Here is a 27,687-nt window from a genome sequence, read left to right as displayed (position 1 = left end):
CGTGTGTGCGCGTGCACGCGTTGTACTTGTGGCAAACTCGCTGGAAAAGCAAATTGGGAAGTTTGGTTTCAAAATAAAAGATAAAATCAATTTGAAAAAAAATGCAATTTTCTTGCCATGTTGTTATTAACTGCTGTATATACACACACGTATATACCATTTGAAATATATATATTTAAAAAACCCAAATCATTTAATTAACACATACTTCTGCAACCTGATCAGGTAGTAAATGCCGTAGGATAATAACTATTGGATAGATAGTTTTTCGTTGAGTGGAGGTGAGTTGGTTTTACTTTGAAAGACCACCACCGGAGGTGTCGTCGCCTCCTCGCCGGTAGGAGCGGCCGGTTTCCGCCCAGCACCGAGCACAAGGGAAGGCTTTTCTTCTCCCAGTGAGCAGACTCCCTGTCGGCGAACACCGGATACTCCAGCTCGAGGGGGGAAAAAAAGAAACAGAACCTTCCACCGTGACGGCCGAGAACGGTGAGAGAAAGCCTCCTTCCAGCGTCGTGTTTCCGTCCTTAACCCGGCTACTGGTTCGCCTTTGGTTCATTTGGACATTTTTTTTCTGGTCACTTGACAGTTTTTTTGTGTCGCGGATATGGTCGACTATCACGCCGCCAACAACCAATACTCGTCCGGCGGGCCACCGACCTACATGGAGCAGGAGAATGATTGGGACCGGGACTTGCTGCTGGACCCGGCGTGGGAGAAACAGCAACGGAAGGTAAGGAGGAAGGAAGGGTGAGAGGGAGGCTGGGAATGCGGAGGAAAATGGCAGGGGAGGAACCGGGGAGGACAGCAAGCCAATTTGGGCCTCGGTTGGCCCACTTTCCCCATTCAAGTCTGGCGTAGTTCCGTCCTTTTCACCCCGTCCCTCGGTTCCTTTGGATAAAACCCAAATTTCTCCCTGTTATAGTCGCGCTTCTGCCACTTTTATTAAAGGTATTTCACACCCCCGAGCCGCCCACGGGGACGGAAACAAGGCGCCACTTTGTCCGTAAAAAAGTCTCGTCAACTTGTGTGTGCTTTCACGCTCAGAACATGGAAGTCCGTCTGTTCTTTTTTTTTATGTCCACGCTTTCGGCTCGTGACCCGTTTTGGTTAAATTGAGCACCCCGCTGACAGGCGAGGGATAATTTTGTCGTCTAGTTTGCAAACTTTTTGAAGAGCCGCTCATTAACTGAGTGGAAATGTGACAACTGCGTAAGTGTTCACTTCAACGCCTTCTAGAATGTGTGGGAGTTCTCAAATTCACCTTAGTGAGACGTCATTCTAGTAGTGTACGCTACGTAATGTGATTTTATTTGTATTTTTTTTTGGTGTAAAGTGGCCCAAGCTGTTAGCATATGAGATATTAGCTTACTTCTAAACGAATAAATTACAAAATATTTAAATAAATTACACTATTTCTAACTGTGACAAGACGTTCTAAAATATTTCCCACGTTCTGTGTGATACTGAATGCAACACGGGAATTGTATTTATATCATTCTTTTTAAGATAGCATTGTTAAAGTTTGCCTTGGAAATAAAAATGTTTTAGTAATAGCAACTCCGATAATGAAAGTGATTATAAAATCACTCTATAGGTGTCTTTTGTTTAGTAGTATCCAAACCTTTGCACTGACTAAAAGTACTCGAACATCACCTGACTTTAAATCTGACAATTGCGTAGTGTGCAAAGTTCATTGCTTTTGTGTGCATGTGTGTGTGTGTGCGTGGGAGGTCTGAAATTCTCCTCATTTATTTGCGCATACTTTTTGTACAGTACAGACAATGCCATTTCAAAAAAAGAAACACATTTTTGACCAAATCTTTGGAAATGTAGCCCTATCTTTACAACATAAAGAACATTTTAGATAGAGATAAAACTTTTTTCAACAAACAATTGACAGAAATATATTGTGCAACTCTCCCCGATGTATTGATTATCTAGTTTGAATCCCATTTGTGTAAGATTAGATTTGTTTCCTTGGCTTATCTTCTCTTTTCTGTGGCATCAATAATTAATACCACAATAAATGGCAAGTACTTTAAAAAATGCATGTATCTATCATTTTAATGGTAGTGGGTGTCATGTTGTATGAATAATATAGAGCTAAAAATTTGGAATAATTATGTCTGACATATTAGCCATGGGCATGAAAACATGGCCAAAATTCTCGACATATTTTTTTTATTAGGTCACTCAGCTCCTGGTTTGGCTATCAAATGCATGAATTCCCAACAATTTCCTGGGGCCAAAGTTTGTCCCAGGCTGGCCTGGCCAATCATTGACTCTTTGCTCAAACATGAGTATTCAATCCGCGGGTGATTGATTGATAAGAGAGACGGAACGGAGGCCACTTCACCCACTGACTTCCCCTTTTCCTGACTGCGTGCAGCGGTGGCAAAGTTGGACGAGCGGAGGCTCATTCCTGTGGCGTCGCTTCGCTCGCCGTGCCAATCATTGCGTAAGGGAGAGAAGAAGAAGAAAAAAAAGGGTACGGTTCGCGCCGTATTTTGAAGTGTCGTAAGAATAGATGAGTCGGTTGCTATAGGAAGGTTGTAAACTGAACACCTCACCCGACATAAAATGAAGGCATCGGGAAGTTACAAAAATGGGTGTGGCGGCCATAAAAGGGCGACCAATGGTCGACTACCAGCAAAAAAATAAATTCTACAACAATCCACGAAGATTGTACTCGAACGTTTTCCAACGCCAAGCTCCTCCTCCTTCTCCAATGCAAGATTTTCTACCAAAAAATTCCAATACGTCAACAATGGCTGGCTCTAGAGGTGACTGTGTAGTTCCCTTCACATTATGTTCATTAATATGTGCTTTCCCTTTTTAAATAAATCAAACTTTTATTCAATTTTTTGGACAAAAATTACTGTTCAGTCAAGTAGAGCTAAAATGAGTTTTTGTACATAAATAGTTGTTCAAGCAAGTACTTTAGAAGTGGAAGAAAAACCTGGTCAAGGGACCAAATGTGGTTAAAGTGGAGCTATAAATTTCCTGCAGATGCAGAAAATGATCCATTTAACAAGTGAGGCTTTCTGTCCACAACTGTTTTGCGTTAACAGTAATGGCAACCATCTCATTATCTTTATGGAGGAAGTAACAGTGGCTGGCCGGTTCTGTCTGGAAGTCACCGGTTAATAAATACATACCACTCAAGTGCTATGATTCCATCTATTGAAAATTGTCAAGTCCCCTTTTGGTCTATGAGGATCCACTTTTATGTCCCATATTCATACTCTATTGGGTTTTTTGTGGGGGATTCCAGCTCTCTCCGACTTTCCTTTAAGAAACAATTAGCTAAATGATTGCAGTCGACCACCCTTGCTGATAATTAACAGGATTCCATGTGATGATGACCCGAAAAGGACCTTGGATGTCATTCGAGGTTATCAGACAGTTATTATTAGTGGTGTGTAATCTTGTTACATGGACGTATTTACTTTACGTCAGATGGCTAGCGTGAAACAAAAGTTGAATTTCACATATTGTTCAGTCCAGGATGACTTGAGTATTTATTAACTTCTTGTCAAATCCAGTGTACACAAGATAGATAACAAGAAGCCATCTTGAAAATTAACTGTAGTCAATTGGGGGTTTATTTTAGTGTTGTGATTGACATTTTGATGTTATAGATATGGATGTCATGACATGGATTTGAATTTCATATCATTTTCTGCCTAAAATGATAACCTTTGACCCCAAAACAAATCATAGTACAATCTGAAAATCAGGAAAATTAAGGGCCATTTTTATTTTTTTACCCCCAATTTACCAAGTCTAGCCTCCTCCTACCCAGCTGATTTCAGGTCAGCTGTGGGTAAACCCCTCCACCCCGCCCCTCGCCACTCAATCCCCCCCCTCCTTCAGCTGACCGCCATCCACAATTCCCATCCAGCAGACGGCCAGCCAGAGGACAGAGCAGCCAGGAATGTGAGCCCACCCCAACCCTCTCTCGGTCTTTCCACCTCCGTGCAGCCATTGGACGGCACGACCAAGCTCAGGCGGGTTGAGGGTTTTTGGTGGGGGGCTGCAACATTCCTTTGCTGGATCATTGTAGCCTGTTAGAGTGGTGGGAAGGGGGCGGGGTGTCCTGTCCCCCCCCCCCCCCCCCCCCAATAGATAGACAGACAGGGCTGGGGGCTTGCAGCTTTGCAGATGTGGTCCGTTGGTGGAAGCCAAGATTTTTCTTTTTTTTCCCCCTTAATATTGTTTTTCGTATCTTTTCAATTGAGTGTGGAATTTTAGCGTTTGAGGCTGTTAACAAATACAAGGTTAAAATGCATTAGATAGGTGTGGATTTGTGATGTATTGTTTTTAGGGGAGACAAATGGGATAGCACACAGTAGGATGTATTCTTGCCACGCGTATTTATTTGGTCTTCTATCGCTAAGCATCATCTTGTCTCCATGGTAGCCAAGCTGAGCTAGATGCTATGTTTGTTGCCTTTTCTCTCTTTTGTATTGTCTTTTTGAATAAAACGGCATTGAATAGTCTTAGAAAATACGACATCTATAGACTTTATAGTGATACCATTTCACTATACCATACCGTTCTTTCGTGAAGTCAACACATGCTAGCAAGGGCTTAAAAATGCTAGCAAGGGCTTAAAAATGCTAGCAAGGGCTTAAAAATGTTAGCAAGAGCTAGAAAATGCTAGCCAGCAGTTCTGGTTGTGACATCTCAACCAGAATTGTTTAAAATAGTGTCTTTTCTGGTGTATTTTTTAAAATTGTTAAAAAAACAGTCAGATTTGTGCACTAGTTGTTTTTCTCTGTCCAAAACTGATGCTAGTTCACTCATTTTTGTCATGGTCACTATTTTCTAGCCCCCTTTTTTTTAGAGCCTAGCCATGATAGTGTGTAGCATCTGTCCACCCAGCCCCCCACTCTCCTCACCCTGAGATTATATCCCAGATCAGATGACCGGATTATATCCTGATGTGACTGAGGATAGACCAATGCGTTACCCGTTGAGCGGGTGTTCATCTCACTGCGTTTAACCAATCCAGATTTCCGTTATAGTTAATCAGGGATGTGGAAAAACCCCATTCCAACTAGGACAAAATATTTAGGGCGGATGGTAACTGCGGCAAAGATTACACACTTTTTGCTACTTTAGTGTCAAATACCCAAAATTTTACTTACAGTAGTTGTTTACCATCCTTTTCGGAAAAATAAATCCATTTTGAAAATTTTAACTTTAGTTTCAGCACGTGCGTCAATATTTTTGAGAATAAAATGTTTTCTTCACATATTTTTACCTTAGTCTGCAACAACCTAAAAATATCTAGACTTGTTATTATTATTATTGCTCCTAAAATAAGCTTTTTTAAATGCCAAATGTGTCCTTACTCCCTTCTACTTATTTTAGTCTACGATGTCTATGATGACTACTGGGTTGCAGTTTTTACAGTTAATGGAAAGTTCTCATATGTTTTGGTAGATTATTTAAAGAAAATATATAATTTGTTGGCATATTCTTTGTTACTTGACTTTTTTGGTCACGCACATTCAACAAGTGATATTCCAAGATGTAGTCAGTTGCAAAATAACCCGTCTCACTCAAGCCTTAACCCGGCTGTTGTTTTAATGCAGTGATCCTCGTGCCCCAGATTTCCGCACGCGACCCCCACCTTCGGGCCCCCTCGGGGTGGTGGAGGACTCCATGGTGGTGTGGCATCATCTACCACGCAACCCCCGTTTAAAAAAAAAACTGACTTGAATATTTACACCCCGCCCACTTACTAGTAGTGTACAGTAAGAATGGCTATAGTATGTATGAATGTGTAACATTTACCAGCCTCAATTTCAGATAGATTACAATGATTTAGGCTAATTTATAGTATATTTATGGCAAAATATTTATTATATTTTCAATGATGTGAGATGTAGATTGACCAAAACATACTTTGACATTCACTTAGAATTTCAAGACTAGTTTTCTTGGTGAATACCTGTCGTTTTTTTGGTTTTCTTATCGCCGCAACGCTGTTATAGCAAAGTGCTTGGGATACTGTTGCTAGGCAACCCGATATTACAGCATCTTATTTTTAGTTGCATCTCTGCAGTTCCACACAATGACGAGGTCGTGTGCTGTGTGTAAAGCGGCCCTCTGGAAAGAAAGACAAAGCATTCTAATGGAGGTTATTTGCTAGTATAGCAACATATTTCAAATAGTTTTATCATGTTTCTTGCACTGCAAGTATTGATGCGTTAGTTCAAATTCAAATATCAACGTACTTCAAACCAACAGAGTAGTGGAAGGCATTAAAACTGGAAACAAAAACCCCAAAAAAGACTTAAGTCAGGCAGAGTATGACACGGAATTCTAAATAATCCCAGCTGTGATTAATTTTGGGAGATGGGAAGCTCACAACTCGATGTTTTTGACCCAAATGAACAAGGAAAATATATATATTTAAAAAAATAACAAACCCCTGTCGTCTACATTAACAGAATTGATCCAGATTCAGATCACATATGCACTAGAAGCCATTTGGAAAAGGCTGAATGATTTTGACTGTAGATTCTATAAACCTTTTAAAAAGGTCAACGTGTGTTTCTATTGCCTAGGTTTTTACTTCAAGGTCATTTTTCGGCTCAATAAATATTGGAGAGTTAAGCTTTTGTAAGACATTATAATGGTTATAACAGTTCATATAAAAATATAGTATTTTCTCGTGTATAAATTGTATTTGTAACTACAAAAAAAAATAACTGACTCAAGGGTACTGCAAAAGACAGCATTTTTCGGTTATTTTCTGTTTTGCAGTTGTTGGTTGTTTTCTGTTTTGCAGTTATTGGAAAATTAACACTTAGCATTTGTTGGTTATTTTCTGTTTTGCAGTGACCAGAAAATTAGCACTTGGCATTTGTTGGTTATTTTCTGTTTTGCATTAAGAAAACAACCATTACTGGTCGAATAACTAACATTTTTTTGATGATATTGACTTTTTTTTGCATTTTTAGTTTTGGATTAGCATCCGCTTTATTTTTTTAGTGCCGTCAAAGTATTTCAAAGTCGTAAAAAGAGAGGTGTTCGTACTTGGCCGTGTGTTTGTTTGCTGGAATGTGTGTGTTTTATGTACGGGTCATCAACTAGCGGAAACTCTGGACCCTAGCTAGATTTTTTTTAAAACTAGGACTCCCTTCCTCCTCCTCCTCTTTTTCTTCTTCCTGGCAACATTCTTTCCATTTTTTTCTCAGTCACTCAAACGTCACGTCAGCAGAATGCCGCTTATTTGACTCACGCTGTCTTTTTTTGTCCAATTTACTGAACGGGACGGCCATTTAAGGACACTCCCTGAAACTCTTTGTTTTGACTTGAATTAACTTGCTTTGTCATTTCCCGTCTATGTTGTACAGTGTGTATTTTTGTGTATTTTTATGTGTATTGATGGATGGGGTTGTATATACTGCGTCAGGACAATTGTGGTTAGGGTCTGCATTGTCACCTTGATGGCCGTGTGTCAGCGAGGAGGGGGCTGCAGTCATGTTACATCACTGTCGTCACGGCGACCGGCGCTTGGGTGTGTTGCCTTATAAGGTAAAAGCTGGCCAGGCGGGTGGAGACGAGAAGGGGGCGGGGTTTGGGGGAAAAGGGGAAGGGCCCGCCCGGGCCGTCCTGAAACTCCCGTCGAGCAGCATTTTCGCACCCCGACTGTACGTTTATAGGTTTTACATTCTGACTGTTGTTTGATGTCGTGTGACAAGGACACACACACACACACAAAAATGCTGCAAAATTGGAGTGTCAGCAATGTCAATGTTGAATGTTTTTTGGGTTTTTTTTTTTTAGCTACTAAGGGGAAATTATCTACAGTGTTTACTAGCGGAAGGGAATATGTTTTGAATCACGCTTGCTTTTAGTTTTCCACATAAAAAGTGTCACAACTTGCGTGGGTGGGTTTGTTCGGGGCTGATTTAGCGTGCGCTGGAAAAGTGTGTGCTACATGACACTAAGTGCATAAAAAATGAATAGTACACAAATACACTTATGTCTTAAAATGAAGTTTGTGGGATGGTGCACTTTTTTCATTCCAGTGGCTAATGTGTGAAGAATTAACCAGGGGAGAAAAAGAAAAAAAAAATAACAACCACACCTCGGCCAACAAATGGATTTTCAATGATTGTGTGGTGACAAACGTTAAAAAGACTTCTTTGAAGTGCCGAGCGATTACTTCTCTTTTTTTAAATGAGCAACTTCCCCAACTGGTTTCATATGTCGACTTCTTCTTAGCGAAGCAAAATTTCAAGAACTTAGGAATTTAGGGTTTGCTCTTATTAATGTCCTCAAAATTAATCTGAGCTGGACCTTTTTAGATATAATATTTAGATTGTTTTATATAAATTGATTAAAGAACTAAATTAAAAGCCCTGAATATTCAGTTTTTTATAGATCTAAAACAATGTTTATTTTAGCTTTTTTTAAAATATATTTTTAGGGTTGATTAGGGATGATTTTTGAACTAAAAACAGAGAAAAAATGATTAAAAAATGACAATTATTGATATAAAAGGGGTAAAATTAGGAAATGTATTATACATCTATACTCTTCATTTTAATTTGATCCTAAAACAGAAACACTTTACCTTATGACCATTTTTTGGACTCTAATAATCAACCAAAACAATTTAACTTCTTTCTCTAGTTGGAACCACTACTTTGAATTCCCATGGACATTTTCCCATTTGTAATATTTTCAATCCCCCAAGCGTCTTTTCCCATGTTTATTTTCCGGAAATTTCCCCTTTTCACGTTTTTTTTCTTGTAAATTTTTAGCTACTGCAAAGCATCAATGTGACTATATTTCCCTGTGAGCTAGCTAATCAGCACCATACTCTCTGGAAACACTCTTACCACCGCCATCACTTTTACTAATAAGAGGCCAACATAAACAGCTGATGCTCAGCGCTGCCAGCTCCCAGCAGGCCGGCCAGCCCAGCTCCTGGTTTCAATGGTGGGAAGAAAAAAAAAAAACACAAAAAAACTCCCGACATGAATACACTCGCACCAAAAAAATGGGTGTGTAACCCAGACAATGTCATAAAACACATACGTTTCTGCCCTTTTTAGTTGAAAGTCAACTTAACTTTTGTCCATTAGATCAAGAAACATCCAAACGTGCTAACATACCGTATTTTCTGGCCTATAGGCCGTTTTTGTCGCTAAAAAAATAATGACTGAATTAGGGGGGACGGCTTATATGCGCATAAATTAGTCTTACTTGGCCCAAAACTGCATAGCAACAAAGATGAAATGGCTTAACGTAAAAAAATGTGGTCGATATGGACATTTATTTCTAAATAGAGCCAAGATAAACCGATAAAATTCTAAATAAAAACTTATTTAGACGTCTATGAATGAAATCCAATAAAAAATAAACCTTATTTATCTTCAGAGGCGGCTTATATGCGAGTAAATACGGTATTTGTCGCTATGTGAATCACGAGTTGGGCAGATGTTAATTATCTACAAATGACTTTGTCGTCATAGCATGCCAGAAGCACATTGTTCCAATTTTACTTTAAAAGTTACTCATAAGTGACTCTTATTGAAGAAACTCATTTTTTATGGATTGCCCTGAAGAAAAACTGCCTCTCATTGGGTGGCATCATTAAATCAACAGGAAATAACTGACATCAGTTTTTTTGGGCAACGAGTACCCTCCACTATGAACAATTTGATCTTTCTGGACATTATATGGAGGTTTATTTTGTAATTTTTCAATGGAAATGTTGCTAGGCGCCTCTATTGGTTGACCGGATGCGTCGTCGGATGGTTAATGTTTAACTTCCCGTTCCGTTGGATGCCTTTAGCCAGCCGCACATTCCTGGACAATGAATGCAGACGTCCTCCCTCCCCTCCCCTCCGCCCACGCTCGCTTGGTTTCCTGGAGCACGCCTCCCAAGACAGGAAGTGGGGATTAGCTTGGATGCTGATTAGCCAGTAGGGAAAGAAAAAAGCCATGCAATAGTTTGCCATGAGAAAAACGGAGTGTATTCCAAAATGTAGTCATTTGTGATTACGCGTTAGTTATTTCATGCTGTTTGTGTGGCCCAACACTTCAGTCGTCCAAAAACAGAAGTTAAATGAAGTTATTTCCTTTCTGGTAGCCATAAATAAAACAAAAAATGGGGTTATGAGTCATACTTTTTGACAGACAGCTACAAACAATTGATATTTTCCAATGCTATTCTTTTTGAGCCATACTATGAATTCAAAAGTCAAAAAACATACATGTAAACGAGTGCCTTTTCAATTTTTGGCGGAATTTCATCACTTAAAGTGGAAAAAATGATTTTTTTTTAAATTCTTATGCTGTTGCCAATTAAGGACGCATTCCAGAAGAGTCAAAAAAATGAAGATTAAAGCAGTTTTAGATGTAATTTCTCCGTTCTGTTTCCATATTTTAGCTCATATTTTAGCAAAGAGCCACATGTGGCTCCCGAGCCATAGGTTCCCTACCCCTGTCTTACGCAAATAGTCACGTTTCTTCTGTTTTCTCAATTCCTGAATCTTCTAATTGTAAGATTACTAGCTTTAGCGTCCTTATTTCTCCATAGTAGCCCGCCATTTTGTTTTCTAATGCGTTTATTTCAAAACTTTTTTTCCGCAACGCCAACCTGAACCAACATTTTAATGGCGCAACAACTGTTTTTTTGCGGAAATATGAAGTAAGTCGGCAATCGTCGGCTTGGCAAAGGGAACTACGTATCCGACCTTTCTTTAATGGCAAAGATTTAGTGTATATTTTCAAAAGAGCAAAGTGTAAACATGCTAATGTTTCAATTGGGACTGTCTGAGGACTCAACAAAGACGGGAAGCTACATCAACAAAAGGAAGAAACAATGGCACAGCTTGACATTTTGCTCAAAGACCCCCTGTCGCCACCCCCCCCACCCCACTCATTTCCTGCCTTGCTGCTGTCACCTTTTTTTTTAAATTGTGTGATAAAATGGCAGTTAAGTTGTTAAAATGAAGAGTATAGATGTATATTACATTCTAAAGCAATAATTGTCATTTTTTTCTGTGTTTTTTTGGCTCAAAAAACTTTTTAAAATATAAAAATATATATAAAAAAAGCATAGTTTTAGATCTATAAAAATGAACATTCGGGGCTTTTAATCCAGTTTTAATCCATTGATTTAAAAAAAAAAATCTAAATATCTAAAATGGTCGTAGCCTGAGTCATCTTTAGTCTGAGAAATCTTTAATTTTGAATATTTTCATAAATTAGATAGAAAACAAATACATTTCTGCCTGAAAAATTGAATATTTTGCCCATTAGATCAAGAAAAATCAAAACTACCGTATTTTCTTGCATATTTAGCCGTATTTGTCTCTAAAAAAAAAGAATGAATCGTGGGTACGGCTTATATGCGCACAAATTAATCTGTAATATTCCCAAAACTACAAAGCCAAAACTCCAATAGGTGCGTTTTTTTTCCTGCCAACTTGTTAGCACATGAAGCACAAAGTTTCCTCCTTGTTTGTTAGTTAGCGCACACCTAAAATGACAACCTGTCCGGACTTGACTCAACAACAAAAAATGCCTTCAAAAGCTCTTCTTTTTCTTCCAACAAGTCTTTCTAATTGGCTGTGTACATTGAAGATGGTGTGTACTTCAAACATCTTTACGGTCAAGCCTTGACCTCCAAGCAGCTGTTGCCAATGCTAGCCGCAGGCTGCTGCTTTTATAGCAGCTTTTCACTTGTCAAATGCACTCGCCTGACTGTGTTTGTGTGTACTATGTTTAAGTGTGTGTGTGTGCTTGGAGGCCTCACCCCGCTTCTCATGTCCTAAAGGCTGGTCGGGCGGAGGTTTCTGGATCGTGTCTCGTTCCTCCCGTCAATCTACAGTAGCTCAAACAGAGTATCTACTTACAGCAGTATAGTACACTTGCATAGGATGTCAAATGAGGCCAGTTAGTAGCAGGGCCTATGCTAAGTATGGTTGGTTTTTTGTCCCTTTTCTGGGATTGTGCCTTAAAAAAACTTATATATATATGTATTGGATTGGATAACTTTATTGGATAACTTTATTCATCCCGTATTCATGAAATTTTGTTGTCACAGTAGCAAGAGGGTGAGAATACAGACACAGAAAAAGGCATTTTTGACATAAATAGATAGTTAATAAGTATGTTAATAAATAAATACATGAATAAATGTATGAATAATAAGCATTTTGCTGAAATATATATACATACACATACATATATATGAGCACATATATACATACACATAGATGTACATGCATGCATATGGTAGGTCCTAACACAGCCATTTTTAATATACATATATTCATACATATTCATATATTTGGATTTTATGTTGTTTTTATACAATCATGTCCACCATTGTTTATTAGATTTAAGCTTGCAAATGTTCCATTTGTCATTTCTTGCTGTTTACCTTTTACAGTTGACCTCCATTTTAGTGCAGTAAACTGCCTGAAAACATCATTAATATTTGATTCTTTTATTCATGGGCATTTTCCCAAATATGCCAAGCTAGCATTCATTCAAATTGTATGTAGCAAACTGCCTGGCATGACCAAAGAGTAGATATTAACAAAAGAAATGTCATTTCTTGACTTTTTGACCCTTTCTGTATTTCAGAGGTTCCTTTCGGTGGTTTTGCTCTACTCAAATTTGACCGCAGTGTTCTGCTATATTAAAACTAGCGTGTTTGTGTATCAGTTCAAAGGCTCTTGTTCAAATTGGCTTTCTTCTTTTTGTCGTACTTGTCATCAGAGCAGCCAATTAGCAAGCTTGATTCACACAAGGCCGTCTGGCCCATTTGGCCATGTTAATCCTCCAGAGTATTTTCCGCTTCTGTCCAATTTCAATTTTTACAAGCGTCGTGGGATGTTGCTTCAAAAAAAAAAGCCTTCCATTGATCAATGTTTTTTCTTGTTCCCATTTCTCTCATTTTTTTTTTTAATATTGTTCAGTTCCTCTTTGCGGTATTGAAAATAACAGCACGTCTGTCTGTGTTTAACAAGCTATTCACGGCTAGTTTGTCATTTTTGGCTTCTCTCCATTTGTCAGTCTCGTTGGTGGTGTGAGTCAAGCGTTTGTCATTGGGCGACCGGTCTTTACACTAGATTTGACGCTGAGGCAATGGCATAAGAGGCGTGGAATCGCTATTTGTACAAGGATGGGGTGACGTTAGCCGATCAGAATTGTCAGTCTTGAATGGTCTCTGAAAAGATTTCCCTTTTTTTTTTATAAATGGATTAAATGAACTGGATCAAAAAGACCTGAATATTCATTTTTTATAGATTTCTGTTAGATGTTAATTTGAGCTTTTTTAAAATATATTTTATATTTTGTAAAATGATTTTTGAACAAAAAACACAGAAAATATTGATTAAAAAATGACAATTATTCATTTAAAAGAGGGGAAATCAAGAAATTTAATATACATCTATATTAATTTGAATTTGATCCTAAAACAGAAAGTCTGCACTCATGATTGACATTCCCGGGCCACACAAAATGATGCAGCGGGCCAGATTTGGCCCCCGGGCCGCCACTTTGACACCTGTGGGTTAGGCAATCTAGAGTCTTCAACTAGCTAGCTTAGCATGCATGTTTTTGGAACCCAAGTCCACACAGTGAGAACCCACCTGAGACCAAACCCTCGACCCCACCACTGCGAGCCCAATGCACAAACCACTTCCCCACCGTGCCAAAAACTGAAAACTCAGTTTTTTTTAGTGTCAGTCTTTCCAAATTTCTTGAGCTCTACCGCACACGCCGAATCTCTTGTCAATGCTTTTCCACTCCTGGTTAGGTGTAATATTTTCAAACTCCGCAGGGGCCATATTGGATTTCATGCAGTTTGTGTTTTTAGTCTACTGTGGTAAATAATAAATAACCTACTGAAGCTTTTTACCTTTTAGCCTGTGGCCTGCTGCCTGGCTGTGGAAAGAGGAGTTAAAAAAGCTTTTTAGTCCCCAACAGACGGCTTCAATTGCAAAAAAAAAAGAAGAAAAAAGGCCTCCTCCCTTCACCAACCAAGCATAGAGCAAAGGGTGCTTAAATCCACCCTTGATGAAGACATGTTGGACAGCTTAAATACTTCCAGACTCGACTGGAGAAGGACGCCCGTTGAAATCCTGACCAGTGCTATAATACTACTCATTTTGGACTAAAAGTTGATAGTATTATTTTTAGTATGCGTCCCTCGTGTTGTCATTCCACCAACGTGATAATCAAATAGCTAGCTAGCTAACTAGCTAGCTATCTCCAATAAGCAGGCATGGATGCTAACGAGAACAATGCTCCATTCTTCTTCTGCCGCATGTTTCCATAGTAACTGTTTTCCTTCACACACTTTTGTTTCTTTTTTAACGACAACAATCGGATGAGACGGTGTGTACAGTATTTGACCCATCAAAACAAAAGGACTTTTTTTAGGTTACTACAAGCATGATTTTTAATGGGGGGATATTTCATCTCCATTGAAATGAATGGGAATTATTTTCTCACATCTAAATGGTGGCGTTGAAATTCTTAGCTAAGCGGCAACTTCCTGTCATTGCGCCACCGTTTCCTGCACATTTTGAGGGATGTGTGCGTTAGAAGGGAAACATTGTTGTCCCGATCCTGCACCCCCCCCCCCCAATTTGTCCGTTTGTTTATGTGACACGTATCCCCACGCCCAAGACCCCAACTCTGTCGTTTATTGGTGGGCTGAAGGGCGCCATTATCCGCTGGGCTCAATGCCTGCTTTGTGTCTATCCACTGTGGTGGGAGGCGGAGCCAATTGCGTGTACTATTACAGTAAACCCTCGAATATCGCGGGTCATGTAGAGCAAACATGGCCCTGATTTATTGAAAAATCCCAATTTTAAGGTGTATGAATGTCCGAAATAGACTTTTTTTTAATAAACTGAGCTAATGTCTGTTTTTTTTGTCCTTTGCAGACGTTTACGGCGTGGTGCAACTCTCACCTGCGCAAGGCTGGAACGCAAATCGAAAACATCGAGCAGGACTTCAGGGATGGACTTAAACTCATGCTGCTTCTAGAGGTCATCTCAGGTAAACCACATACAGTCCTCCCTCTTGCAAAATTATGTAATTTGAAAATTTCGTAAGTAGATGTGTACTTTATATGTAAATTCCGTAACCAGTATCAACTAAAACCTTTTAAATTGGTATAATTGTCCCATTTTTTTATGAAAATGTGAGGAATCACACAAAAATGAGAAATACTTATAAGGAAACTATTTTTTATTGTCTTAAAATAAATAAAGCATATAAAAATTGCCCTGCCCTGCTAAAATATATAATATAATAAAATTCAAAATGGCGTTTTTTGTCATGAGGGCTGAAGTTAGTTCAGGTTTTTTTCAGACCAAATTTCAGATAAATACAACTAACATTTTCACCATCGTTTATTACAGTATGGAGATACTGTGATAAATTGTTATTTTTCCTTTTTAGCCTATGGGCTAAAAATGTATTACAGTACGGATGTACTGTCAAATTATCTCGTGTAGCATGTGTGCTAAGTTGGATTTATTTATTTATTTGAATTACCTTAGGTGAGAGGTTACCCAAACCCGAGCGCGGCAAGATGAGGGTGCACAAGATCAACAACGTCAACAAAGCTCTGGACTTCATTGCCAGCAAGGGAGTCAAACTGGTCTCCATTGGAGCAGAAGGTCAGTCCCTATACACAACTTGTACTATACTTCCAAAAGAACCTTATATGATTAGGCCACATGCCTTTTTTTAAGTCTTAAAAGCCTAGCATGCCATGTTTTTTTTTTTTTTTTTGATGAGTCATTAGCAAAGCACAGTGTGTCATCTCCTGTGTTAAAGTTATGTGAAAAATTCCAGTCTGACTGCATGTTAGACTGCAAAAGATGACGTAAAGAAATAGAAAAAATGTGTCACACCTTTATCCTTAAACTTAATTTGCTATTACTTGATGATACATTTCAAATTAAGACAGCTAGCTTCAATTTTTTTGTATATTTTATGTTCTAATAGTGTAACATTCACATATTTGGTTCATTTTTAAGTAATATATTAGACAGTTTTGGTTATATTTCAAATACTGTGAAATATTGGGGCAATTTTATGTATTCTGTGAATTTATTTGGAATATTTTCCTACTTTTAATAGCTTATAATGGCACATTTCTACATTCTACTACATTTTTTAGGTGCAAATATTCTGGAAAATTAATTAAAGTGGCTCTCTTATAAGCTTACTAAACCACTACATTCCAATGATCTTTTTTTTAAGCAAATATGTGTGTTGTTTATGCAGAAATTGTGGACGGAAATGCCAAGATGACCCTTGGAATGATCTGGACCATTATCCTCCGCTTTGCCATCCAGGACATTTCTGTTGAAGGTTTTCCATTTATTTTTACTTATTTCTTACCCACAGCCACATTTTTTTTTTTATTTACTTACTGAAGCTTTTAGTGATTTTATTGAATGTACGTATTGATACAAAAATGACTTCTCGGCCTACAACTTTCTTTTTTTCCCCTTTTTCATGGCAGAGACGTCGGCCAAGGAGGGTCTTCTGTTGTGGTGCCAGAGGAAGACCGCTCCCTACAAGAATGTCAATGTGCAGAACTTCCACATTAGGTAACAGGCCAATACAGAATGCACAAATAAACTCCGTGAAAAGTGGTGTCATTTTCCAAATAGTTTCCGACTTCAAATATATAGCAAGCAACAGCTCCCACTGGTGGGAGGGAGGAGACATTACGCTCTTGACACAGCAAAATAAGTGAAAAGGATGATATCAACACGGAAAGATTTTTTGGGGGACAGGAATATCATGTGATGTGACAAAAAAGTAGTTTTTATTCAGAATGTTTAACTTTTATTTGTTTTCTGGCAGCTGGAAGGACGGCCTGGCCTTCAACGCTTTGATCCACAGACACAGACCCGAACTTATCGACTACGACAAGCTCAGAAAGGTAAAAATACAGCAAATAATACTTGGTAGTACTTGGAAAAAGTTTCACTCCACTCTTATGTCTCAAGAAATTCCAAAACAAGCGCCACATTTACCACAAATCCTTTTTTTAAGGGGACAGAAAATAGACTAGCAATTTTTTGTGACTCTGTTTTTGTCCAAAAAACGCAGGACGATCCGGTGACCAATCTGAACAATGCCTTTGAGGTGGCTGAAAAGTACCTGGATATCCCTAAAATGTTGGATGCAGAAGGTAAGGCCTATTTATGCTCAATTGCCTACTTCTGTTTCTCATTTTTAATATGCTCTTTCTCCTCTTCATGATATTGACTTAAAAATTAGTTTGAATTTGGGCACTTTAAAGCAGGCTTAAGCTTCAAAAATGGCTAGATTTGGGTTTTTAATTGAGATTTGGATTTTGGTGTAAAGTCTTTAACCTGGCTTAGAATATCAAAGAGTACTTTGACTCCTAAATTGGGAATTTGAACCAGTTTAAGCCTTCAAAATGAGTTTTCCAATCAATTGTGGGGAGTTTTGCAGCCATTTAAGATGTCACAAAATGATTTGTTGTTGTATGCATATGTTATCATAACCATTTTTTTGCATTATTTTGTCACTTGGATTCCATCTTTGTGTGTGTATGTTTCATATTTTTTGGAACTGTATGTCCGTCCATGTTTAACGTGGTTTTCCCAACCTCCCCGTTCAATAGACATTGTGAACACAGCTCGTCCAGATGAGAAAGCCATAATGACTTATGTGTCCAGTTTCTACCATGCCTTCTCTGGAGCTCAGAAGGTACCCCTTGTCACCACCCCCATGTTGCTCCCTTTTATTTATTTTTAAACTAACAAACGTCACTTTCCAGCATGGCCACGCCTTTCTTTCACAGCTCTCTCCGCTCCAGTCCTGCGCAGAAAAAAAGGATGTTTTGGGACATAAATGCGTAACAATCCATAGATTTTTAGTGAATTTTAGTAGATAAAAAAAGGCAATTTGAATTGGATCTTTAAAGCAAAAAAATACATCTTAAAGTGGTTTTCATCATATTGAATCCAAATGTCATCTTGATCCTGTTTGATGTGAATTATAAGATGATTGGCTGCTTAGTAATGTGCTCTGCCTAATTAATTATTCATGAGGTATTGAAAGGAACTATGAATTCATTGAAAACTATTAAAGAATTAAAAATGAATCATTTCATTGGTGATTTAACATCTTTCTCAATGAGAGATTTACATTAATTATGCTACACAAAAAAAAGTCATTTTTAATCGCACTAATCTATTTTTAATAGTAAACAACACTATAACTCAAATATAACATGTTACATTAAATGTCTACTTTTATGAGGCACTTTACAAAATTGTACATTTCTTTAAAAAGTTCCAATTCAAACATGCACATTCCCCAGTATACAAAAAAAGGAAAATATGGATTGTTATGCATGTCCAGACATGATTTACTACGATGCTCTTTTGGTGGGTTGGCATTGCTTTCAGGTGGAGCAGCAGATTTAACTCCAAAGTGGCTTTTTTATGGGGGTTTTGCTTTGGCTTTTGTGCTTCATTTTCTTGCTCTTTTCTCCCTCCCTCTTTCTTTCTTTCTTTCTTTCTTTCTGTCTGTGTGTTTGATCTTTGGCTTGGGCTATCTGGCAGACATCGTGGGCACGCTGAGGCCTGACGAGAAGGCCATTATGACCTATGTCTCCTGCTTCTATCACGCCTTCTCTGGCGCGCAAAAGGTACACGCCTTCAAACACACCTTCATATGGAGAGTTCCCATCATTCTAAACCAAAAAAAACCCTGCATTTGACAAATTCACATTTTTGCGGATTATACTTGTTTTTGTTTTGTTTTTAATTGAGGCTATTATTAGGTAAATAGTAGGGGATGCTACTATTATGTTATGCTAGCTAGCTAGCTGCTAGTTAAGAGCCTCTCTGTTTTACTTTTTTTGTTGCCATCTAGTGAGTTCCATAAACGTGACAAATCCTTTAGATTTTTGGTGTCCACTGAATCAAAACTTGATGGGAACTCTCATGGTAATCTTCTGTGCTAATGCTAACTCTTTTGCTAAAGCACTATCTCCTTCCTTAAGTCACATTGCAGCATATTTTCTGCTTTTCTCTGAACAAACTGAAGTCAAATGTGCTAAAATGTTCTATAAATTCAAGTCTAAAAGAGGGGTATTATTATTAGGTATTTTTATTCAAACTAAAAATGGCTTTAGAATGAGTAAAAATGCTAAAGAAGAAGAAACACGTATTCAAATTCCTATTGACTTGTTTGGAATGTGTTGTTTTTCTATTCCTGCAGTTTAGTAATTAATGAGATTCGAGCCAGCGGACTTGAGCGTAAGCCCATGTATGGACCCACTTAAGACGGACGCATGGCGTTTTTTGGGACATTTTATATTTTTTAAAAGCACAGTGTGTTGGATTGAGGCACATGAAACTAACTGGTTAGCAGTTTCTTGCATGTTGCAACCATTTGAGTGAGATTTTTGCACTTATCCTCTTTCAACATTCATTTAAATACATATTTTTTTAATTATTATAAGATTTAGCTCTCAATCACTGCTCGTGTGTTTTTACTAAAACGACTTGACGTTGAAAAGTACATTCTAACATGTTTGCCAGCACTTTTGAGTCTTTAAAAACTGATTGCATCTGTAAAAAAGTCATAACAAAAGACCATAAAAATATTTAACTTATTCTCCGGGAAAAAAAATATCCTAAGCACATTTTCAATGGACGTATTGGTCGAATTAATTCAATTATATATAACTGTAAGCATTTAAAATACATTAAGTCGTGATTAAAAAAATAATAATTAATACGTGGAGCTAAAATGATGCAGAACAATTTCATGGCACCCCTCTAACGAGCGCGTTTGCCCCTCCCCGTAGGCAGAGACTGCCGCCAATCGCATCTGCAAGGTCCTGGCCGTCAACCAGGAGAACGAACACCTGATGCAGGAGTACGAGAAACTGGCTAGCGACGTGAGTACCAAAATCTAGCGCCACCTAAAGGCGATACATCACAATAATCGTCCTTAATCCCATAACTTTCAGCTTCTAGAGTGGATCCGCCGCACCATCCCTTGGCTGGAGAACAGAAACCCCGAGAGAACCATGTCTGAGATGCAGCAGAAGCTGGAGGACTTTCGGGATTACCGCAGAGTCCACAAACCACCAAAGGTTCCCATCCACGTTTTTTGCCTTCAAATACGCCCGGGTGTCAAAGTGGCGGCCCGGGGGCCAAATCTGGCCTGCCACATCATTTTGTGTGGCCCGGGAAAGTCAATCATGAGTGCCGACTTTCTGTTCTAGGATCAAATTAAAATGAAGAGTATAGATGTATATTCAATTTCCTGATTTTCCCCTTTTTAAATCAATAATTGTACATTTGTAATCAATTTTTTGTGTTTTTAGTTCAAAAATCATTTTCTAAAATCTAAAAATATATTTTAAAAAAACATAGTTTTAGATCTATTAAAAACAGAATACTCAGGGCTTTTAATCCAGTTCTTTTAATCCATTTATAGAAAAAAAACTAAATATTCTATCTAAAATGGTCTGGCTCACGTGAAATCAAGTTAAAACGACTCAAGTCTGACATCCTTGTTCTAAGTATTGTCTACAATTGTCTTGTAGGTCCAAGAGAAATGCCAGCTGGAGATCAACTTCAACACACTCCAGACCAAACTGAGACTGGGAGGCAGACCTGCTTTCATGCCATCCGAAGGCCACATGGTGGCGGTATGTTCATCCCGACAAAAAAAAAAAAAGACAAAGCATTTGAAGTCTGTCTTGAGAATCACATGTCCATCCCGTCCCATCCTCGCCTCGATCAGGATATCAACCGAGCGTGGCACACCCTGGAGGGCGCCGAAAAGGGCTACGAGGAATGGCTCCTCAACGAGATCAGACGCCTGGAGAGATTGGACCACTTGGCCGAGAAGTTCCGCCAGAAGGCCTCAATCCACGAATCCTGGACTGACGGTGAGGACCAAAGACTTTTCTAGTTTTTTAGGTCAAGTTTTAATTCAAATTTGTCATCAGGCAAAGAGGCCATGTTGACTCAGAGAGACTACGAGACGGCGTCCCTGTCCGAGGTGAAGGCGCTGCTCCGGAAACACGAGGCCTTCGATAGCGATCTGGCCGCCCATCAGGACCGCGTGGAGCAGATTGCCGCCATTGCGCAGGAACTCAAGTATGTCAAGGAGAGCGACCTTTTTAGTTCAATGCGTGGGCAACACATTAAAGTATCTGTATGACATCACTACTTTGAAGAAGAACAAAAATGGAGGGAAACAGGAGGGCTTTGAAGGACCAAATTTACTTTTAATCTTGTTCACATTTTTCAGTCGCTTAACACAGGGGGTGTCAAACTCCATTTCATGTGGGCCGGATCATTTCAGATATAATATTTAGATTTTTAATTGGGTTGAAAGAACTGGGTAAAAAGCCATAAATAGTCAGTTTTTTTAAAATCTAAAACTATGTTTATTGGAGCTTGTGGAAACAGTATTTTTTTATGTTCAATTTTAAAGTGGCAAACAGAAAATATCTATACATTTATTTTTAGATCTTACAAAGTGTGCTTTGAACTAAAAACAAGAAAAAATGGATTTAAAAAAACCCCTGCAATGATTGATTTTAAAAAGGGGAAAATCGGGAAATGTAATGTACATCTATCATTTGAATTTGATGCTAAAATGAAAACTCATGATTGACTTTCTCGGGCCGCACAAAATGATGCGGCGGGCCAGATTTGGCCCCCGGGCCGCCATTTGGACACCCCTGTCTTAACATATACCAGGACATTAATTTTCAGGACAATCCAGTTTCTGTACTCAAAATAAATCCATCTTTAGATGTCCAACTTCATTTTTTTGCTAGCTGTTAGCTCTATTAAAATCAAACAAAATACAAAAACAAAATGGCCCATGGTGGACTATTTTGACTTGATCCAATCCTGTCTTTCAGCGAGCTGGACTACTACGACGCCCCCAGCGTCAACGCTCGCTGCCAAAAGATCTGCGAGCAGTGGGACAGCCTCGGACAGCTCACACACCGGCGCAGGGACTCGCTTCAGGTTTGAAACCGGACGACGTAGACGACCCCTAGTGGTCTCTCCTGAACCCTTGCTGGACTTTAACACGCTTTTGTCTCTTTCCAGAAAACCGAGAAGCTGCTGGAATCCATCGACGAACTTTACCTGGAGTACGCCAAGCGGGCCGCGCCCTTCAACAACTGGATGGAGGGCGCCATGGAGGACCTGCAAGACATGTTCATCGTCCATAATATTGAGGAGATCCAGGTATTTTATTGACGGTGGTCCAAAGTGGACAATTTAAACAAGGGGACATTTTTTTGCCTCCCTTTAGAGTCTGATCCGAGCCCACGAGCAGTTCAAGTCCACCTTGCCCGAAGCCAACAAAGAGCGTGAGGCCATCCAGGCCATCCATAGCGAGGTGCAGAAGATAGCACAACATAACGGCATTAAGCTTAGCGGGACCAATCCCTACACGGCCATCACGCCGGAGAGCATCGACACCAAGTGGGAACAGGTAAGACCAATTGTTTTTGTTAAATTATGGTCGAAATAAGCATTTGCATGAATCTGTATTGTACTGGTGTCCAAGTGGTGGCGCGGGGGCCAAATGTGGCCCGCTGCAGCATATTGTGCGGCCCGAGAAAATTTCTATTTTAGGATGATAGATTTACATTTCCTGATTTTGCCCTTTTTAAAATCAATTATTGTAATTTTTTAATCCATTTTTTCTGTTTTTAGTTCAAAAAGTATTTGTACAATCTACAAATAAATATAGATAATTTCCCTTTTTCACTTTAATATTAAACAGAATTAAACAGTATTTTTTGTTTCTATTTGAAATGAAAAACATGATTCAAAGAAATTTTCCATTACAAAGAAAAAAAAGCTTAAATAAACATTGCTTTAGATCCATAAAAACATACTATTTAGGACTTTTAATCCAATAAAAATAAATCTAAATATTACATCTAAAATGATCCGGCCCACATGAAATGGCATTGACATTAATGCAGCCCACGATTTTGACACCCTTGCTCTATCAACTCTTTTGCACCAATGAGCGGACTTGGTCCAATCCCTTTAAGTGGCATATTAGTTCCAGCAGCTCATCCACTGTACCTGTAGGAAGGATCAAATTCCTTTGCTTAGCGAGACATTGTCTTGTGCTCTCAGGCGGAGAAATTGGTGCCTCAACGTGACCGAGCCCTGCAGGAGGAGCTTCGTAAGCAGCAATCCAACGACAACCTCCGACGCAACTTTGCCGAACAGGCCAACGTGGTCGGTCCTTGGATTCAAACCAAGATGGAGGTATTTGGTTCATGTACCAGCGGATCACATATTACTTTACCCCAAAGTTATTACACAGAATGGACGGTGTGTCGTGCGACCGCAAGTTTAATATCATTTTGACACCACTTATTTCGAGTTTTAATGTCAAAAAACCAGTGGAGGGTAGCCATAACAGGGTGCAATTCCAGTGAGGAGGCAAGTAGCAGCATTTTGGACAAACTGTAAACATTTTAAGGGGAAGACTGTAAAGTGGATTACAGTAATCCAGTTGCTCGCTATGTGATGATGAAAACATAAATCAGTGTCTGTGGCTGGCAAAAGATGAAGCCAGATTCATTGGGGCTTGACAGATATGGATGCTTCTTCCCTCAATTTAATCAGTGTAAATGTGGCGCCGACAGGAAATTGGCACGATATCCATCGAGATGATTGGCACCCTGGAGGACCAGTTGACCAATCTCAAGGAGTACGAACGCAGCATCGTGGACTACAAACCCAACATCGATCAACTTGAAGGCGTTCACAAGCTCATCCAGGAGGCGCTCATCTTTGACAATACGTACACGCCTTACTCCATGGAGGTAGGGGGCGCTCTAGCCCCGGTCGGGTATGACGTAAGATGTTCCCTGACACCGTTTTTTTATTATCCGGCAGCACATTCGCGTGGGCTGGGAACAGCTGCTGACCACCATCGCCAGGACCATCAACGAGATCGAGAACCAGATTCTGACCCGCGATGCCAAGGGTATCAGCCAGGAGGAGCTGTACGAGTATCGTGCCTCTTTCAACCACTTTGACAAGGTCAGGCACACTATTTTAATTGTTTTAGGATTTCTTAACCATAGCGTTTGCAGGCTCAAACAAAGTATTTCAATATTCATAGTATTTCCCATGAATTGATATGGAATTGCCAATAAGCATTTGGGTTGTCCTACATCCTACATCCGCCATGTTTGTCCATGACCGGACGTTTGGTTGCCGGTCTTTTGGTTGCCTTTCAAATGGTGACCAAGAGTTTACTGTTGAAACCAGCTATCAAAATTATATTCAGGAGAGTTTAAAATCTAAATATCTACTGTTGATTCATGAGAGTTTAATATCTAAGTACTGTTTCATATCTAAGTACTGTTAAAAACTGTAGATATTTAGATATTAAGCTCTCTCTCTCATGAATATTATTTTTAGAGCTGGTTTCAACAGTAGTTGGATGTTAAACAGTACTTGGATATTAAACAGTACTTCGACCAAACGTTCGAGCACCCGTTTGTCTTGCATTCCATAGCATCTTGTTCAATTCCCTTAATTGGCATGAACAATATTTCTTTTTATTTTTGGGGGGTTAAGTCATGATTTCCCAGCATGCATTTCAGCACCATACCTGATTTTTTTTCTGAAAAGCCACCCTTGTCTTGTCTTGTCTCCTCCCACTCAACCATCCATCTGGTCAACCTCCCGCACGCTCCATCTCCCACATTGATTTGATTGGCTCGGGCGACCCCCCCATCACCCCCACGTCCCCCCCCTTGGCGTGTGACGTGGCGCTGTGATTGGGCCACCTCAGGATCACAGCGGGGCCCTCATGGCCGAGGAATTCAAAGCCTGTTTGATCAGTCTGGGCTACGACGTAGAGAACGACAAGCAGGTAGGAATCCCGACACGGGACAAAAATTCCAAGATGGAAGCCCGCATTCTCATGCATTTTCATGCTACCAATGCCATATTGTTTTTTGGCTGATGACCCCAAAAACCTGCATTATTTACCTGTCTCGCTTTTGTCCGATTGCCGTCAAGTATCATGTCCTTCAGGGGTCTCTGTTGCTCTATATTTTTCGTGTTCTGGGGTCCCGCACTTCCGTCTTTTCAAAAAATGTTGATGTCTTTTTCTGGCTCCCTTTCCCGTTCCTTCACGTCTCTTCTCTTACCATTTCTGTCGCCTCCTTCCCGTAAATTTCCCGCCGGCCTCCCCAACAGAAGCGATCGGGACAGATGGGGGGAGAGGATTACCGAGCTCTGCTCATTTCAACCGGAAACAGCCTGGTACTGATGCCAATGCTGGCTATAGCGCCCCCTAGCCTTTTCATCTCAGGGTACTTGCAGGTCCAACAGCAGAAAAGCACCATGGCTAACTTGATAATTGCATTAATATAGTACAAATTGCTAAATTATTGATGCTAGGTGTATTCTAGTAGACCACGAGTGGCAAAGTGGTGGCCCGGGGGCCAAATCTGGCCCGCTGCATCATTTTGTGTGGCTCGAAAAAGTAAATCATGAGTGGCGACTTTCTGTTTTAGGACGTTACCTGCAGGTACCCTGTGTGCTTTTTCACACGGCTAGTATTCTTTTTTTGTTTTTGTGATTAGCAGAATCGTTCGGTAAAGTACTAGTCAATGTCGCATGATGCGTTTGGTGTCGTGTTTTCAGTTTTTTTGTGTTGTGTATGTTGTGCACACCTGTATGGAAAAAAATGTCTGCCAGGTTCACCCGTTTTTCTTTGCCGGGTTGCCAGGGCGACGCTGAATTTGCCCGCATCATGGGCATCGTGGACCCCAACAACACGGGCACCGTCACCTTCCAAGCCTTCATCGACTTCATGTCGAGGGAGACCACCGACACGGACACCGCCGACCAGGTCATCGCCTCCTTCAAGATCTTGGCTGCGGATAAGGTGGGCTCAAAAAGTTGAATCTAGTACACAAAATTGTCAATTGCCATTGAATGAAATTGCGCCTTATGGTGCGCAAAATACGCCAGCCAAATTTGCCATTTGGGTTTAAAACGATCTTCTAATCCGGAATCTGTCTCCCACCAGAACTTCATCACGGCCGACGAGCTACGACGGGAACTCCCGCCCGACCAGGCCGAGTACTGCATCGCCCGGATGGCGCCCTACTCGGGTCCCGACGGCGTCCCCGGCGCCCTGGACTACATGTCCTTCTCCACCGCTCTGTACGGCGAGAGCGACCTGTAAAGGTTGGCGTCGGCCAGGTGCCGCTTTCAAAGTGTTTTGAGCGTGTCGCGTGAAGTGTAGTTCGCGGAAAGACGGACATTCCAGTTTCAAGTACAAGTACTCGCCACATTTTTTTTCAAACATCATCATAAAACTGTCTTAATATTGCAAACCGGGTATAGACGTCGTTTTTTTTTTAGCTCAATGGGACGTCTTTGCCCATCAAATGAAGACTTGTGCAAAAAACGTCGACTAGCACATGCTAACGTGCTAAATGTTCGTCATTTCCCGGATTAGAAAAACCCGCGAGTACACGTACGTTGAAGCTGGAAATGAAAGAAACATTTTCGTAGTAGTTTTGACTTCCTAGAATGGGCGGCGAAAAAAGGGGCGGGGCGCTTAACTTCACCCTCTCTGCCTTTTCTGGGGAGGCGGGGCTAATCTTGATACTTTTGCCGAATTTATTTTATTATCATTTGGGGAGGGGGTTGGCGCACGATAGCCCATTATTTGTGTATTAGAATTATATGATGAAGCGTCCTGATAGGGGAGGGGGGGTCCACCAAGCTGAAAAAAAAATGCGTATTTACCCACAATTCCCTTTTTTTTGCTGGATAAGGTGACTATATATTATTTTTTTCTTCCCCAACCACTCTTTTCTTTGCTTTTCAAGAGTGGAGGCTACTGTCAGGACACTGTAAATATCACTTTTTTTTCTTCTCAGGGCAACAAAATAGAAAATTGGCCCATTTGCTAATTGGCGGTTTGGATTTATTTTTTTTGTGTCCTCAGCGCCATCTTCTGGACTTCCTCCCATGCCCGTCTTGAATAAAAAAGAAACCGATTAAAAGGAAATAAGGACAAAAAAAATCTATGCAATACTTAATGATGATTTGATTAAAAAGACAAAAGTCTAAATTGATGGCAGATTTTTACTTTTTTTTCGGGGATAGGCTCTTATTTTGAAGGGGGATGGAAGGAAGTTGCAGACATAAAAAAAACAAGGACCAAAAGCTTGTCTCGCTCTTTTTTTTCACGCTTTGTCTTTTTTTTTCTCCACTCGACAAGAAAGAAAGGAACTTTTGAAAATTGTGATTATTTTTTTCTTTTTTGTACTCTTTAATAATAATAAGGAACCTTATCTGCTGTACTGGAAACTGCAAAAGGCCTTTTTTTTGTTCTTTTTTTCCTTTTCTTTCTGTCTAACCATAATGACAATATGACTATATTGATGAGTGACGCTCAGCAAGCACACATAAAAGTTTCCTTAAAAAATTACAACTGGATTTGCTCCTTTTTTGACCAAATTCTGATCATTTTTCGCAGGTATAGATTCTTTAAAATGATATTGACATGAATTATAGATGTGTTTGGATGTATGGCCTTGTGTAGAAACATAGTGCATTCTGGGATTGATCTATA

The 27,687-nt window shown here is 39.7% G+C and overlaps 1 protein-coding gene across 1 annotated transcript; it reads left to right on the top strand.

Moving 5' to 3' along the window:
- The first annotated feature begins 332 nt into the window (after nt 1-332).
- LOC144200441 (alpha-actinin-4-like) lies at nt 333-27,546 on the top strand. The gene is made up of 24 exons (XM_077722603.1): nt 333-486; nt 587-730; nt 14,946-15,060; nt 15,567-15,686; nt 16,300-16,386; nt 16,541-16,628; nt 16,888-16,966; nt 17,137-17,218; nt 18,624-18,709; nt 19,877-19,969; nt 20,042-20,167; nt 20,624-20,728; nt 20,824-20,971; nt 21,032-21,182; nt 21,959-22,067; nt 22,152-22,292; nt 22,360-22,542; nt 23,202-23,336; nt 23,720-23,899; nt 23,973-24,119; nt 24,880-24,960; nt 25,290-25,355; nt 25,825-25,983; nt 26,128-27,546. The coding sequence occupies exons 2-24, from the start codon at nt 605-607 to the stop codon at nt 26,284-26,286; spliced, it is 2,766 nt and encodes a 921-aa protein (XP_077578729.1). The 5' UTR covers nt 333-486; nt 587-604; the 3' UTR covers nt 26,287-27,546.
- Nucleotides 27,547-27,687: the final 141 nt, after the last annotated feature.

This window comes from Stigmatopora nigra, chromosome 8, assembly GCF_051989575.1.
Source record: "Stigmatopora nigra isolate UIUO_SnigA chromosome 8, RoL_Snig_1.1, whole genome shotgun sequence".
NCBI lineage: Eukaryota > Metazoa > Chordata > Actinopteri > Syngnathiformes > Syngnathidae > Stigmatopora > Stigmatopora nigra.
This window is presented reverse-complemented; position numbering and strand designations above follow the sequence as displayed.